The 12,514-nt window shown below is 40.1% G+C and overlaps 1 protein-coding gene across 3 annotated transcripts in view; it reads right to left on the bottom strand.

Annotated features, from left to right (window-relative positions):
* Positions 1 to 12,514, bottom strand: part of LOC143923709 (uncharacterized) — a 114,508-nt gene that overhangs the window by 16,904 nt on the left and 85,090 nt on the right. Inside the window, exons 11-13 of one of the 3 annotated variants that reach the window (XM_077447515.1) lie at positions 11,512 to 11,595; positions 8,482 to 8,835; positions 5,096 to 5,395 (exon numbers count right to left, since the gene is read on the bottom strand). In XM_077447515.1, coding sequence (XP_077303641.1) covers positions 5,096 to 5,395; positions 8,482 to 8,835; positions 11,512 to 11,595 — 738 coding nt within the window. Of the gene's footprint in view, positions 1 to 5,095; positions 5,396 to 8,481; positions 8,839 to 11,511; positions 11,596 to 12,514 lie in introns of all 3 variants that reach the window. The other 2 variants (XM_077447514.1, XM_077447516.1) reach the window with 2 other exon arrangements.

Here is a 12,514-nt window from a genome sequence, read left to right as displayed (position 1 = left end):
TTAATAATATACTTTCCAAAGAGACAACCCCACCTGCCCACTGCCTGTACAATGCAGCTTTGTAGAATTATATATTAGACATCAGAATACCGCCTGGTTCATAAAAAGTTATGAAAAAATACAAAACTCCATAAAAAAGAAATAAACTAACCCAAAATAGCTTTTTACTTTTGTTTTTTGGCTGTAATGTTGCCAAAAAACGGTGAAGGTCCACATCTGGTTATTAGTGTACTATAACCATACAGGGCTGTTTGCAATAACAAGGTACCGGACAAGCCATTGTAGACTAGTTGATAATGGGCAAAAGTATGCTTAGCATAATTTAGCAAAGGTAATCAGAAGAGCGGATGGGAATGTGAAGTGTTGGAATTTGAAATATCTGAGCAAAGAATTTCTGGTGTCAAAATTTCAAACCTAAGGCCGCGTACACACGGGCGGACTGTCTGTCCAACTTAGTCCCCTGAAACGTGTTTCAGCGGACAGTCCGCTCGTGTGTGGGCTTCAGCGGACTTTTTCAGCGGACAGTCTGGCGAACTAAGTCTTTCGGAATTTCCCTAATATTGTCCGTCCAACTTTGGTTTCAGCGGACAGTCCGCTCGTGAGTAGGCAAGTTGGACGGACTAAGTATGGCGCATGCTCAGAAAGGATTTACACGCCGAAGGTTGCATTGCAGTGTATTGGATGTCGTATTTCTAGTCCCGTCGTACGTGCTGTACACGTCATCGCGCAAGCTTTCAGCGGACTGTCTGTTCATCGTGTGTGGTCAAGTCCGTTCATTCAAAAGTAGGACGGACTGTCTGTCGGATTGTCTGACGGACTTAGTTGGCCAGACAGTCCGCCCGTGTGTACGCGGCCTAAGAAATTTGCATGGAACATAACCTGATATTAACCACATAAGGACCGAGCCTCTTTCTGAGATTTGTTGTTTACAAGTTAAAAACAGTTGGCTTTTTTTTGCTAGAAAATTACTTAGAACCCACAAACATTATACATTTTAAATGTGAATAAAAGAGAATAAAATGGCGGACCTTGCAATAATTTGTCATACCGTATTTGCGCAGCGGTCTTACAAGCGCAATTTTTTTTAATTATTAGTTTAATTAAAAAAAAATTTCTTATTTATTTTACCTTTTATTTTTACACTGTTTAAAAAAAAAAAAAAAAAAAATGTGTCACTTTTATTCCTTACATCCCTTGTAATAGAAAAAAAAGCATTACAGGACCTCTTGAATATGAGATCTGGGGGTCAAAAAGATATTTACACTAAAATGCAATAAAAAAATACATAAATAAATAGATAAAGGTAATAAAAAAAAAAAGTCCCTTTAAGAGCTATGAGCGGAAGTGACATTTTGGCGTCGCTTCTGCCCTGCAATGATATGGAGATGGGTGGGGGCCATCTTCCCCTCACTCGTCTCCATGTCAGGACACAAGAAGGACCCGATTTCCTCCGCCGCTGCCGATGGCTCTGGTAAGCAGCGGAGGGGACCGGAGACCGATCGGGAGACTGATAAAAGTGATCTTGTGGGGAGTCCGCCGCAGAGACCACTTTTAACTTAAACCAGACTGCTCACTGAAGAAGCTAGCTGCTGCCATAACAACGATATCCTCCATCAAAGTACCGACGTATAACAGCGGTGGGTGTTGGGGCATTTTCTAATTTTTGTTATCATCAATAACTGCAGCCAATCAGAAAGTTCAATTAGCCACTCAGGATCATAGAGGTTTGATTGTGATTTTCTATAGCGATATTGCATTATTTTTAGCGATATATAAGAAAACACTCTGTCTTATCACAATCTATTAAGATTTCTGAGCAGTTAGTGGGCAGCTATGAAAATATGAAAATGAAAGATCTATAATATCTTTGTGAAATACTCTCTCAGTAATGCGTTCTGGCCAGCTCAGTAAATTGTTTTAAAAAAGAGCTGTATGCATTCCTATGTGAAAAAACTGAACTGGATATTAATATCTATACATAATAACACCATTGCTGAATGTCTTCTAGCCAATTAAATTGGACCATGCTTAACCATGGGCCTATTTTTCAAATTGTTGTTTACAAGTTAAAATCATTTTTTTTGCTAGAAAATTACTTAGAACCCCCAAACATTATACCGTATATATTTTTTTCTAACACCCCAGAGAATAAAATGGCGGCCGTTGCAATACTTTTTGTCACACGATTTAAGCAGCTATTTACAAGCGCACTTTTTTTGGAAAAAAAAAATACTTTTTTGAATTAAAAAATAAGACAACAGTAAAGTTAGCTCAATTTTTATTTTTTTTATATTATGAAAGATTATGTTATACTTCAAAGTTGCACCCGCTCGTGGAATGGGGACAAACTTTATCCCTTAAAAATCTCCATAGGCAACGCTTAAAAAAATTCTACAGGTTGCATGTTTTGAGTTACAGATGAGGTCTGGGGCTAGAATTATTGCTCTCACTCTAGCGATCGCGGCAATGCCTCACATGTGTGGTCTGAACACCGTTTTCATATGCAGAAGCTACTGACGTATGCATTAGCTTCTGCACGTGAACTTTGGCGGGACGGGGCACGTTTAAAAATGTTTTTTTTTTCTTATTTATTTTACCTTTTATTTTTAATTGTTACCCTGTTCTTTTAAAAACAGTGTTGTCCCCCTGTTCAGGGGGACAAGACCTCCGAAGAGAGGGACAAGACCCCCAAAGTTGGAAGAAGACCCCCGGGCGGCGGTGACAAAGAAGAAAGCCGGGCTCCTCCGCTAGTAAAAGAGCAGAAGATAGCGGAGGAGTCGTGTGAGAAGACCCCCCTGATCGACTGAGTAGCGTGCACTGATAAGGGTCTGCTATGGACCTAGAGGGGGGACCCCCACTCCGTTTTTGCGGCATAGGGCTTCCCCTTTAAGTCCACACCAGGTGACAGGGCCAGCGACGTGTCAATCTTGCCGCCTAAGGCGGAGACATTGACTTCCTTCGCTAGTCCTGTCTACCTGGAGCCTCGTTCAAAATGAACAGACTTTTCTCCGTGCTGGAAAGTCCGTTCATTTCAAAAGTACTGCGGACTAGCACACACACGGCCGACAGTTTTTTAGTCAAAACTACTTTCTAAGTCCGCCGGACTTTTGGGTAAAAAAAGTCAGCCGGAGCCCACACACGGGCGTAAAGTCTGCTGGATAGTTTGATCGTGTGTATGCGGCATTACAAACATTACGCATGTTTGAATGGAGATGTATGTATTTCTCTAATATAGACTTTATATATCTCTCCTTTTTTTCGGGTTAACCACCTGTTGGTAATATGGATTCCCACCAGTGACTTTACTGAATTGGTCTATGCCTCCCACGCTCCCACCTGGCCCTTCTGCCTGCAATTGATGCCCCTGCTCCATATAAGTATGCTATTGCTTGTGGGGTTCAGTCATTGGGGATATACGTGTAATATTCCTTTGTGCCTTCACCCAATTATTCCCTCTCTCAGAATAGATCTTACTTTATCTTTATTTGTCTGTTTGTGCTCTTTCTTCCATATTTTCCGCTTTTGGGGCCTCAGTGCACATGGTATTTTCTCGGCTGTGTCTGGGTCTCCAGATTCCAGCTGAGTTTGGTGTGATTGGGGATCGTATCCCCTTACAGCACTCGGAACCTTTTTTCCATCTTTATCAATTAAAGCAATAAACCATGTGAATGTGATGTTCGGGGGACTGTGTCATTTCTTAGTTTTTTTAATCAACGTGGATGTTCTGATATATATGCAAATGACCAGAAAGTAAGACCTGAATATTTACTAGCATTGTGTATGTGTCTATTTGGCGATACTTGTTAATGTTTGAATATCACTGATCACTTTGCATTTGAATTCTATAGATATGATATTTCCTGTGAAACCCCTGATGAAGGAGACAGCATTCATCTCTGAAATGTGTTGGGTCCAGGAAGCAATATCTTTTCTTTTCATTTTTTTGTATTCATACATCCACATTCATGTGCAATCTGCTATATGTGTTTTTCAATAAATACTTGATATATTTTTTCAATTATTGATTGTGTATGTGGTAGTGCTGGTAAAGTCCCACTCGTAGGGGGTTCCTCTTTGTTCCTTGATACATTTGGGACATGGCAGACCTTTTTTGAGTTCTCCTTATCAGAAACCTTTTTCATTCGCTGTTAACAAAGGAAGTATGCAAGCAAAGCTGTTATTATCTGACATTAATTGTAAAGTTGTTTGAATGTGAAAATTCACAGAAAATAATGAAGTGCTGGAATTCTGATTATATCATCAAAGGTTTCTGAGAAGAACACTGAATATGTCCCTCCTGATGCTCACATTCACATTTCCCAATAATATTCATTCAATGGTCACATGTATTCAGAGGATCATAAAGCAGAAAGGAAAACACAGATCAAACGGTGGTTCGATAACACTACGTTCTCCCTTCTTCTAAAGCAGGGGTCTCCCAACTATGGGCATCCAGTTGTTCAGGAACTACAATTCCCATCATGCTTGGTCGTGTCTGTGAATGTCAGAGTCTTACAATGCCTAATGGGATGTGTAGTTCCGCAACAGCTGGAGGGCCGTAGTTTGGAGATCCCTGCTCTAAACCCATATTCATTCCAGTTAAATTCAATCCAATTACAACTGCACTTTTGATATTGGATTCTACTGGATTTAGTATAAATTTTGTGAAAAGGTGATGGTTTGATGGGATGGAGCTTGGACATTCTTTTATTGAACTGTTGTATGGTGGTGAAAAAAATAGGATTCTCTTTTGCATTCCAGTTTGATGTACAAGTGTCTATTTGGGCTTTGTGTAGGTAAACAGCAAGGGCCCATTCATACTTTATATGCGTTGCTGTGATGCATTCCCATTCATACTGAATAGCACACCAATACAGCTTACAACAGATGATTTTTGCAACTTTGTGGTGCGGTGTGCTGCCAAAAATGGGTGCATGCACCATTGTTTGGGATTGTAACACAAGTTAGTACATTATTACTCATTGGCATTGGGTTGTCGTTTAGAGTTACAGCCAACAACGCATGTAACACAAATTGTGCTGCAGAGGGAATGGTCTCTAAGTTAGCAGTAAGAATTTTTTTTTCTCGCACTTACCCGGATCCCTCCAGGACAGGACTTGTGATTTCTGTCCATCCAGAGATTTGTGGTTCCAGGTGACATGGAGAGTGAAGTTGGGATTTGATAAGAGTTTTCCTGGGACAATACAATGACTCTTACTATTAAATGTCCCATCATTATTCTCTTCATACTTCTCCTTGGACTCCAGCTTATCTTCTCCTGATCTCCAGCTGAGCTCCACATCTCTGGGGTAAAATTTCTGCAGGTTCAGAGAACAGAGGACATCTCCATTGTCACACAGACTTGTCTTCATGGGTTCCAGGGCTTGTGGCTTTGCTAAAATTGGTATTTAAAATGCTTTGGTCAAAAGTGCACATTAAAGTGTAGCTGTTGCTTTGCATAGGTTTATATTAGTATATTCTGCATAAACACAAGGTATTCTCACCTATCTATGCTCCCTCACTGCCTCCCCGCTTCACTGCAATGCTCACTTCCTTGCTCTAATGCAGTGTTTCTCAAATCCAGTCCTCAGGCCCCCCAACAGGTCATGTTTTCAGGTTTTCCATTATTTTTCACAGGTGATTTGATCAGTTTCACTGCCTTAGCAATTACCACAGCCGTTTCATCTGAGGGAAATCCTGAAAACATGACCTGTTGGGGGGGCCTGAGGACTGGATTTGAGAAACATTGCTCTAATGGGATGGGGCTTCAGGGTATGGAGACGCATTGTACACCACTACTAAATTTACTATTTGTAGGTTTATTGCCAGTTGGAGTTTAGTAGCAGATTCTCATTAATTCAAATTGGTAATGTGGATATGGGAGTTACTGTACTAACTTCAAATAACAAGAAAAAAGCAGCTATCTAAACAATGTGACAAACATATAAAACGTGAATGGTAGATATTGCAGTGCTAACAAGTGAATACATATATTGATATATAAGTGCAACAATCAAATATACAAAATTAACATACATAAAACTGTGAAAAAGTCCAATAAATGAGGAAATCTGTTGAAAGAGGCCTTGTACATCAACCACCAAATGATGATAAATCAAAGATGGAATAAGCTGGCACTGTCCGGCCTGGGAGGCATCAACGATGGTACATCTTTAATAAAGGAGAAAAGTAAATATACTCTTAAAAGAACAGGTGGACTTGAATGTCAGCAACAAAGAGTAATCAAGGCAGGGGTGCCGAAATCGGCAGATAAACGGAACTCCAAGGGATCCAGGACCTCAAAACATGAACCCAGGGATGTTGTGGGTAACCACCAAACGAACCTCCGATGGAAGGAGCTCCAAGGCTGGATGTTAGATGTAAAGAGACCGGCTGGGCCGCAGGGCAACTCTCATCCAGATGGTTATGTAAAGAAAAAATGCTTCCATATGGTGTAGCAATAAAGATAAAAACTGTGATCCCAGGATAAAATTTAGGGCAATCTGGAGAGCGATAAGCCTAGCCCACAACATCCCTGAGTTCATGTTTTGAGGTTCCGGATCACTTAGTTCTGTTTATCTGCCGATTTTGGCACCCCTGCCTTGAGGACTCGTTGTCATTGACATTCCAGGCCACCTGTTCCGGTAAGAGTATATATACTTTTCTCCTTTGTTGAAGATGTACCATCCTTGATGCTTCCCACGCCGGACAGTGCCAGCTTATTCCATCTTTGATTTATCATCATTTGGTGGTTGACCCACAAGGCCTCTTTCAACAGATTTCCTTTGTTTATGGGACTTTTTCACATTTTTATATATGTTACTTTTGTATATTTGATTTGTTCACTTGTTTCACTTATATATCGATATATGTGTTCACTTGTTAGCGCTACAATATCTACCATTAGTATCAATTCCCTTCTAAATCCTCTTAAAACACCCTATCTGGCTCTCGTACCATTGCTTGAAAATTATAGTATTGTAATACTAATACCTTAAATTTGTCCTCTGCAGTTTTAATACCTTATGCACAAAATTTCTAGCTGTAAATATGTAAAAAGCTGGGGCTGTGGCTGTACTAGCTGGGACTGTACTATCTGGTAGGGCTTCTAGTATTGCTAGACTTCAAAAATAATTTTTGCATGAAAAAACAAAATTGAGAGGCAATTATCACTCCTCTTTATGACACTACCAATTCAGCACACCAGACATAGAAGCTGGTATCTTTCCTTGGGTTACTTGTTACATATGCAACATCATACTAAACATATCATCTAACATGGTTATTGATGTAATGTATTGCAACGTATTACTTAATATGCTTTTGTAGTCACTGAGGTCACTTCGGAGTCCCCTGCTCTGTGTCCCCTAAGTCTTAAAATCACTCACAGGCTAGGATGCCCCTTTGGTGGGGTTGCACTTTTCATACAGTAGAAAAGCACCCTGCACACATACACTATCTATGACTTGAGGCTAGAGGCTTGCTGCCCAGTTAACCATGGTGATATTATCCCAAACATGGAAATATACTATACTTAATAACCCTCTAAGTCAGTGATTCTCAACCAGGGTTCCGTGGAACCCTGGGGTCCCTCCAGAGGTTGCTAGTGGTTCCTTCAGCATTGGGCAATTTCTGCCTCTCAGATAAGTTCCCACTGACACCATTGATCTTTTTAGCCATCTGTAAGGAGGTAATTCTTCCCAATAACCTTCAGACGATCCCTGAAAACTCATCTATTCAGGGAAGCCTATCACGTCTCAAACTAATCTCCTACCACTTCCATAAACTCATTCCCAACAGTTATAACCTTCTGTACCACCTGCCCCACCCTTTTAGATTGTAAGCTCTTCTGAGCAGGGTCCTCTTAATCCTTTTGTATTTAATTGTATTGTAACTGTATTGTCTCCCTTTTATATTGTAAAGCGCTGCGTAAATTGCTGGCGCTATATAAATCCTGAATAATAATAATAATAATAATAATAATAATAATAATAATGACCACAAGTGTAAGGACCATTCTTCCCACTGACCATCGCACTAATGTATCATGAGTTGAAGATTTCAAATTTTTAGCAGGGGTTCCCTGAGACTGGAGAACTATTTCAAGGGTTCCTCTGTGTTGAAAAGGTTGAGAAAGGCTGCTCTAAGTGTTCATAGTATAAAAAAATGGATCAACTCAAAATTTGATATATTGGCCATCTTTCGAGTGAAATAATTGCATCACAATGATGATTCAAGGGAAAATAAGGAAGCCATTCATGCCAAAAATATATCACCTGGAACTACTCCACCTATCGGTCTTTATTGCATCAAACCTTTTGTCCATTCATTAATTTAACCTTATGTAATAAACATTTTCTCTGTTGGAAAATTCTGGCTTAAGACTGTTATAAAACAAGCAGTATTTGTTGTATTTTAACAATACAACTCATTCAGCACGTATAACACGCGCAGGTAAATTAAAATGAGGAATTATCTCACCATATATAGACTCAGGCTGGAATTTCATGGTCTTGGTTTGTCCATCGGAGGTGATTTTGCAGGCAAAGGTGACTTGAGGGTGTCTGGACACGGATGATACAAATGTCAGGGATGATGTTATATTGAACAGTCCTTCTTTATCATACTCTTCTGACTCCTTAGATATTGTATAACCAGTCAGGGGATCCCCTCCATTGTTGGATATTTCCTCTACTTTTCCATCTGTCTTTTCCACCGCCCACATCACCCGAGTGTCCTCAGAGCAATAAGACAGTGAAATATTCAGAGCAACTTTCTCCCCATGAATCCACCGAGGAGGTCCCTGAATCTTCCCAACAATGAATCTCAGCTGATCTGCTAAAAGAAGACAAATACCAAAACTCAATGCCACTCATCTGCAGGAACTTGACACATCACACAGACTATAAACATCTACAATAAGTCTATATATTTTATTAGCAGAAAAGCTGCTTTGTATCTTATAATACAAATCCTCCATACCCTTAATGATGTCTAACCACAGCTAGGCCGATAACACTCAAAAAATATAAAAGAAAATGATTCCATAGTGCAGTACTTAATAAAAGATTAATTTAATATAATAAGTGGGTTGCACTCACAAGATGTAAAACGTTCATAAGCGATACACCATGTGTCTCGGAATAAAGACCGCAGCGTCTCCTCTGGCTTCCCTTCACTTCCTGTTTTGTTTGCCCATCAACCTCCTGAGAGGAAAAACGTGATGACGTCACCGTCGTAGGGCTTCGCCCTACATGTTTTGTCACTACCGGACGTCGTCTGGGGATTGGCTGGGTGAGTGTGTCATCCCGCATATCATTTTTACAGCCCCGCAGAGCCATCTTAACTATTGGCTGCTGGGTTAGTATGAGAATAGAACTGGGGAAATGCTGCCATATTAACTGCTGGCCACCGATATAAGCACCGAAGTATAGAAGCCAAGGAGCATGTGTAAGAAGAGACCTCACAATCTAGTGGTGGAAAAGTAAAATTAAGCTAGATAGAGATGTAAATATCATTCACTGATATATGGCAAAGAGTCAGGTAGGAAGCTAGAAGCCGGGCTGACACCACATACTTATAATGGGAAGAGACAGTAGAGTATTCATGAAAATACAGTATTAATATTGATGTTAATCAATCAGTAAAAAACCTCAAATAAAATACAAATACTGATTATAAATGAAAATAATTAAAATAATGCAAAACCAAAAATGAATTATTAGGCATTATTAATAAAACAATTAATGTTTCAGTCCACATTTAAGCCAAAGGGGACTTAGGATTTCACATCGAAAATCCATCAGGTTTCTAGCCTGGAGATTGATCTACCCATGTTCCCAATGGGGCCAAATTTTGCCAAAGGCCAGAAAGAGAGTCCCCTTAAGATTTTTAATCATGGTGTTTTGGTGTAGTATCATGATAAATTGTGCTTTCTGAAACCATGCTTGATATTCCCCACGTGTTCAGATAGGCGTACATGCAATGCCCTTTTGGTACATTCAATATATTGTTTCGAGCATGGACATTGGATCAGGTACACAACATATTCTGTAGAGCAAGTGATAAATGATTCTATATTGTACAAACTATTGGTCTGGGTAGATTGAAAAGTCTCACATTTTCGTCCTCTGAAAGAATCTACCCAGACCAATAGGTTGTACAATATAGAATCATTTATCACTTGCTCTACAGAATATGCTGTGTACCTGTGATGTTCAGAAGTTCACAATCCTTTGGCCATATAGTGTAAATAAAGGTACTCCAGATTATCAAACAGGTTTACATGAGTCAGAACTCAGATCAAAATCACCCCTAGTATACATTCTAATGTTAAAAGTGGGATACCAGGAGTTTTATGGTGGAATGAAATCAGTGTTCGCTTTAAGTGCAGGATTTCCTCTATGACAGGGGCTGTGCTTCCATCTGCATTTAGTGTACATTTTATTTTTTTTGCTAGAGAATTACTTAGAACACCCAAACATTACCATTACCAGTTTTAAGTTATAGAGGAGTTCTAGTGCTAGAATTATTTATCTCGCTCTAACGATCGTGGCGAAACCTCACATGTGTGGTTTGAACACCGTTTTTATATGACGGGGGCACTTTAAACATTTTTTATTTTTACACTCTCTTTGTAAACATCCCTTGTAATAGAAAAAAACATGACAGGACCTCTTAATAGGAGATCTGGGGACAAAAAAACCTAAGACCTCATATTTACACAAAAATGCACTGATAAAAGTGATCTTGCGGCGAATCCGCCACTGAGACCACTTTTAACTGAAAGCCGATCGCTTGCTGAAGAAGAAGAAGAAAGCGGGGTTATGGTAGCTAGCTGCTGCCATAAAAACGACACTCCTCTTCAAACAGCCGACGTATAATGACGGTGGGCGGTCGGCAAGTGGTTAAAGTGACTAAACTGACAACAGTAAAATCAGTGTTTATATGCAGTAAAGCATGCCTGTTATACTCACCGTGGAGCCTAAGGGGTAATCCGCCATTGTGTAATAAGGCTGTTTGATCTTGTCTTCTCTGATCCTCCCTTTTTTTTTACTGTTCCCAATCCCCCTCATGATTGAATAGAGCCTTTGGTGTCACTCTGCACATGCTCAGTTTTCTGTGTACTGCTAGAGAGATTGTTTTTTTGGGCGAGTGCATGTGATTAGCACAGGGCCAATCAGCACTGTCCAGACAGAAAGCCAGAGGTCCTTGTAGGACAGTCAGAGGAGAATGTAATCTTCTCCTACAAGCTTTAACCAGACATTGATAGATGTCACAAGACTGCTATATACTGCTGATGAGAAAAGGTGTTTAGCAGTTTATATTTCCTAAAATAATTATATTTCTGTGTACTGTGGGAGACCAGATATAGTGAATGTAAGGTCCTGAGTTTAATAACACATCACCATGAGTAGATATTTACTTTACTCTGGATTGGTATAACTCATCCATTTACAGATGCTGTATTGAAGTGGCTGGTGAATGAATAATTGCAGTGACAACACTGACCTGTAGGTGGAAGTATAACAGTTGAGTCAGCCATGGAGACATCTTGTGCTCTGTGTAGAGGGGTATTTTCAGATGAAGCTATATCTGTCCAACAAATCACATAAACACTTTTTAAATAAAATTAAAAAGTTTGAAAAAAAGTTTAAAATTAAAAAGTTTGACATGCATACCATACACAGATAACATAACAAGACAAAAGTAACACAGCTTTACAGCTTACATGCTAATAAGAAGGAATGAATATTACTTGGAAAATGAAAATTCAGAACTGCCATGTACAATGGGCCAACAAAAACCCATGTATTGTAGGCTGAAGGTAGACACCTCCCATAGATGGGAGCCAATAACACACAATGTTACTTACTTCTGGAACTGATTGAAGTGATTGTAAAGGTAAATTTTCATATTTTTTTAAAATAACAAACATATCCTACTTACCTCCACTGTGCAGCTCGTTTTTCACAGAGTAGCCCCGAACCTCGTGTACTGGGGTCCCAAGGCGGCTCTCGCGGCTCCTCTCCACATCTGATAACCCCCTGGGAGAAGCACTTGCCCGAGGGGGTTAATTTGTAGGCGCACTCCCGAGTCCAGCATTCGGCATCCATAGAGGCTGAATGCAGGACTTGGCCCCGCCCCCCAGTGCTCGCGTCATTGGATTTGATTGACAGCAACTGGAGCCAATCTATGCTATCAATCTATCCAATCAAGAGCCGAGAACCCCGGGCAGAGAGAGAGTGCATCCCCGTTGGATCAAGTTCGAGGGTTCAGGTAAGTAAAACGGGGGGGGGGGGGGGGGGAGGGGGTCACTGCCAGGTGTTTTTTCATCCTATGATGTTTTTGCATCTTATTCATTAAGGTGAAAAAACACAAAGGTTTACAACCCCTTTAAAGCTTAATTTTAAAATCATTTGAGGGAGATTAGTGCTAGGAAGGGAATTTTGGTAGGGAGAGGATTGCTAGGATGGGGGATTTGTGCTAGTAGGGGTGATCTTGGTGAGAGGAG

This window comes from Lithobates pipiens, unplaced genomic scaffold, assembly GCF_037356315.1.
Source record: "Lithobates pipiens isolate NorthernLeopardFrog02 unplaced genomic scaffold, aLitPip1_a1.2 Scaffold_22, whole genome shotgun sequence".
Lineage (NCBI taxonomy): Eukaryota > Metazoa > Chordata > Amphibia > Anura > Ranidae > Lithobates > Lithobates pipiens.
Note: the sequence above shows the minus strand (reverse complement) of the source record. Positions and strands in the feature narration are given on the sequence as shown.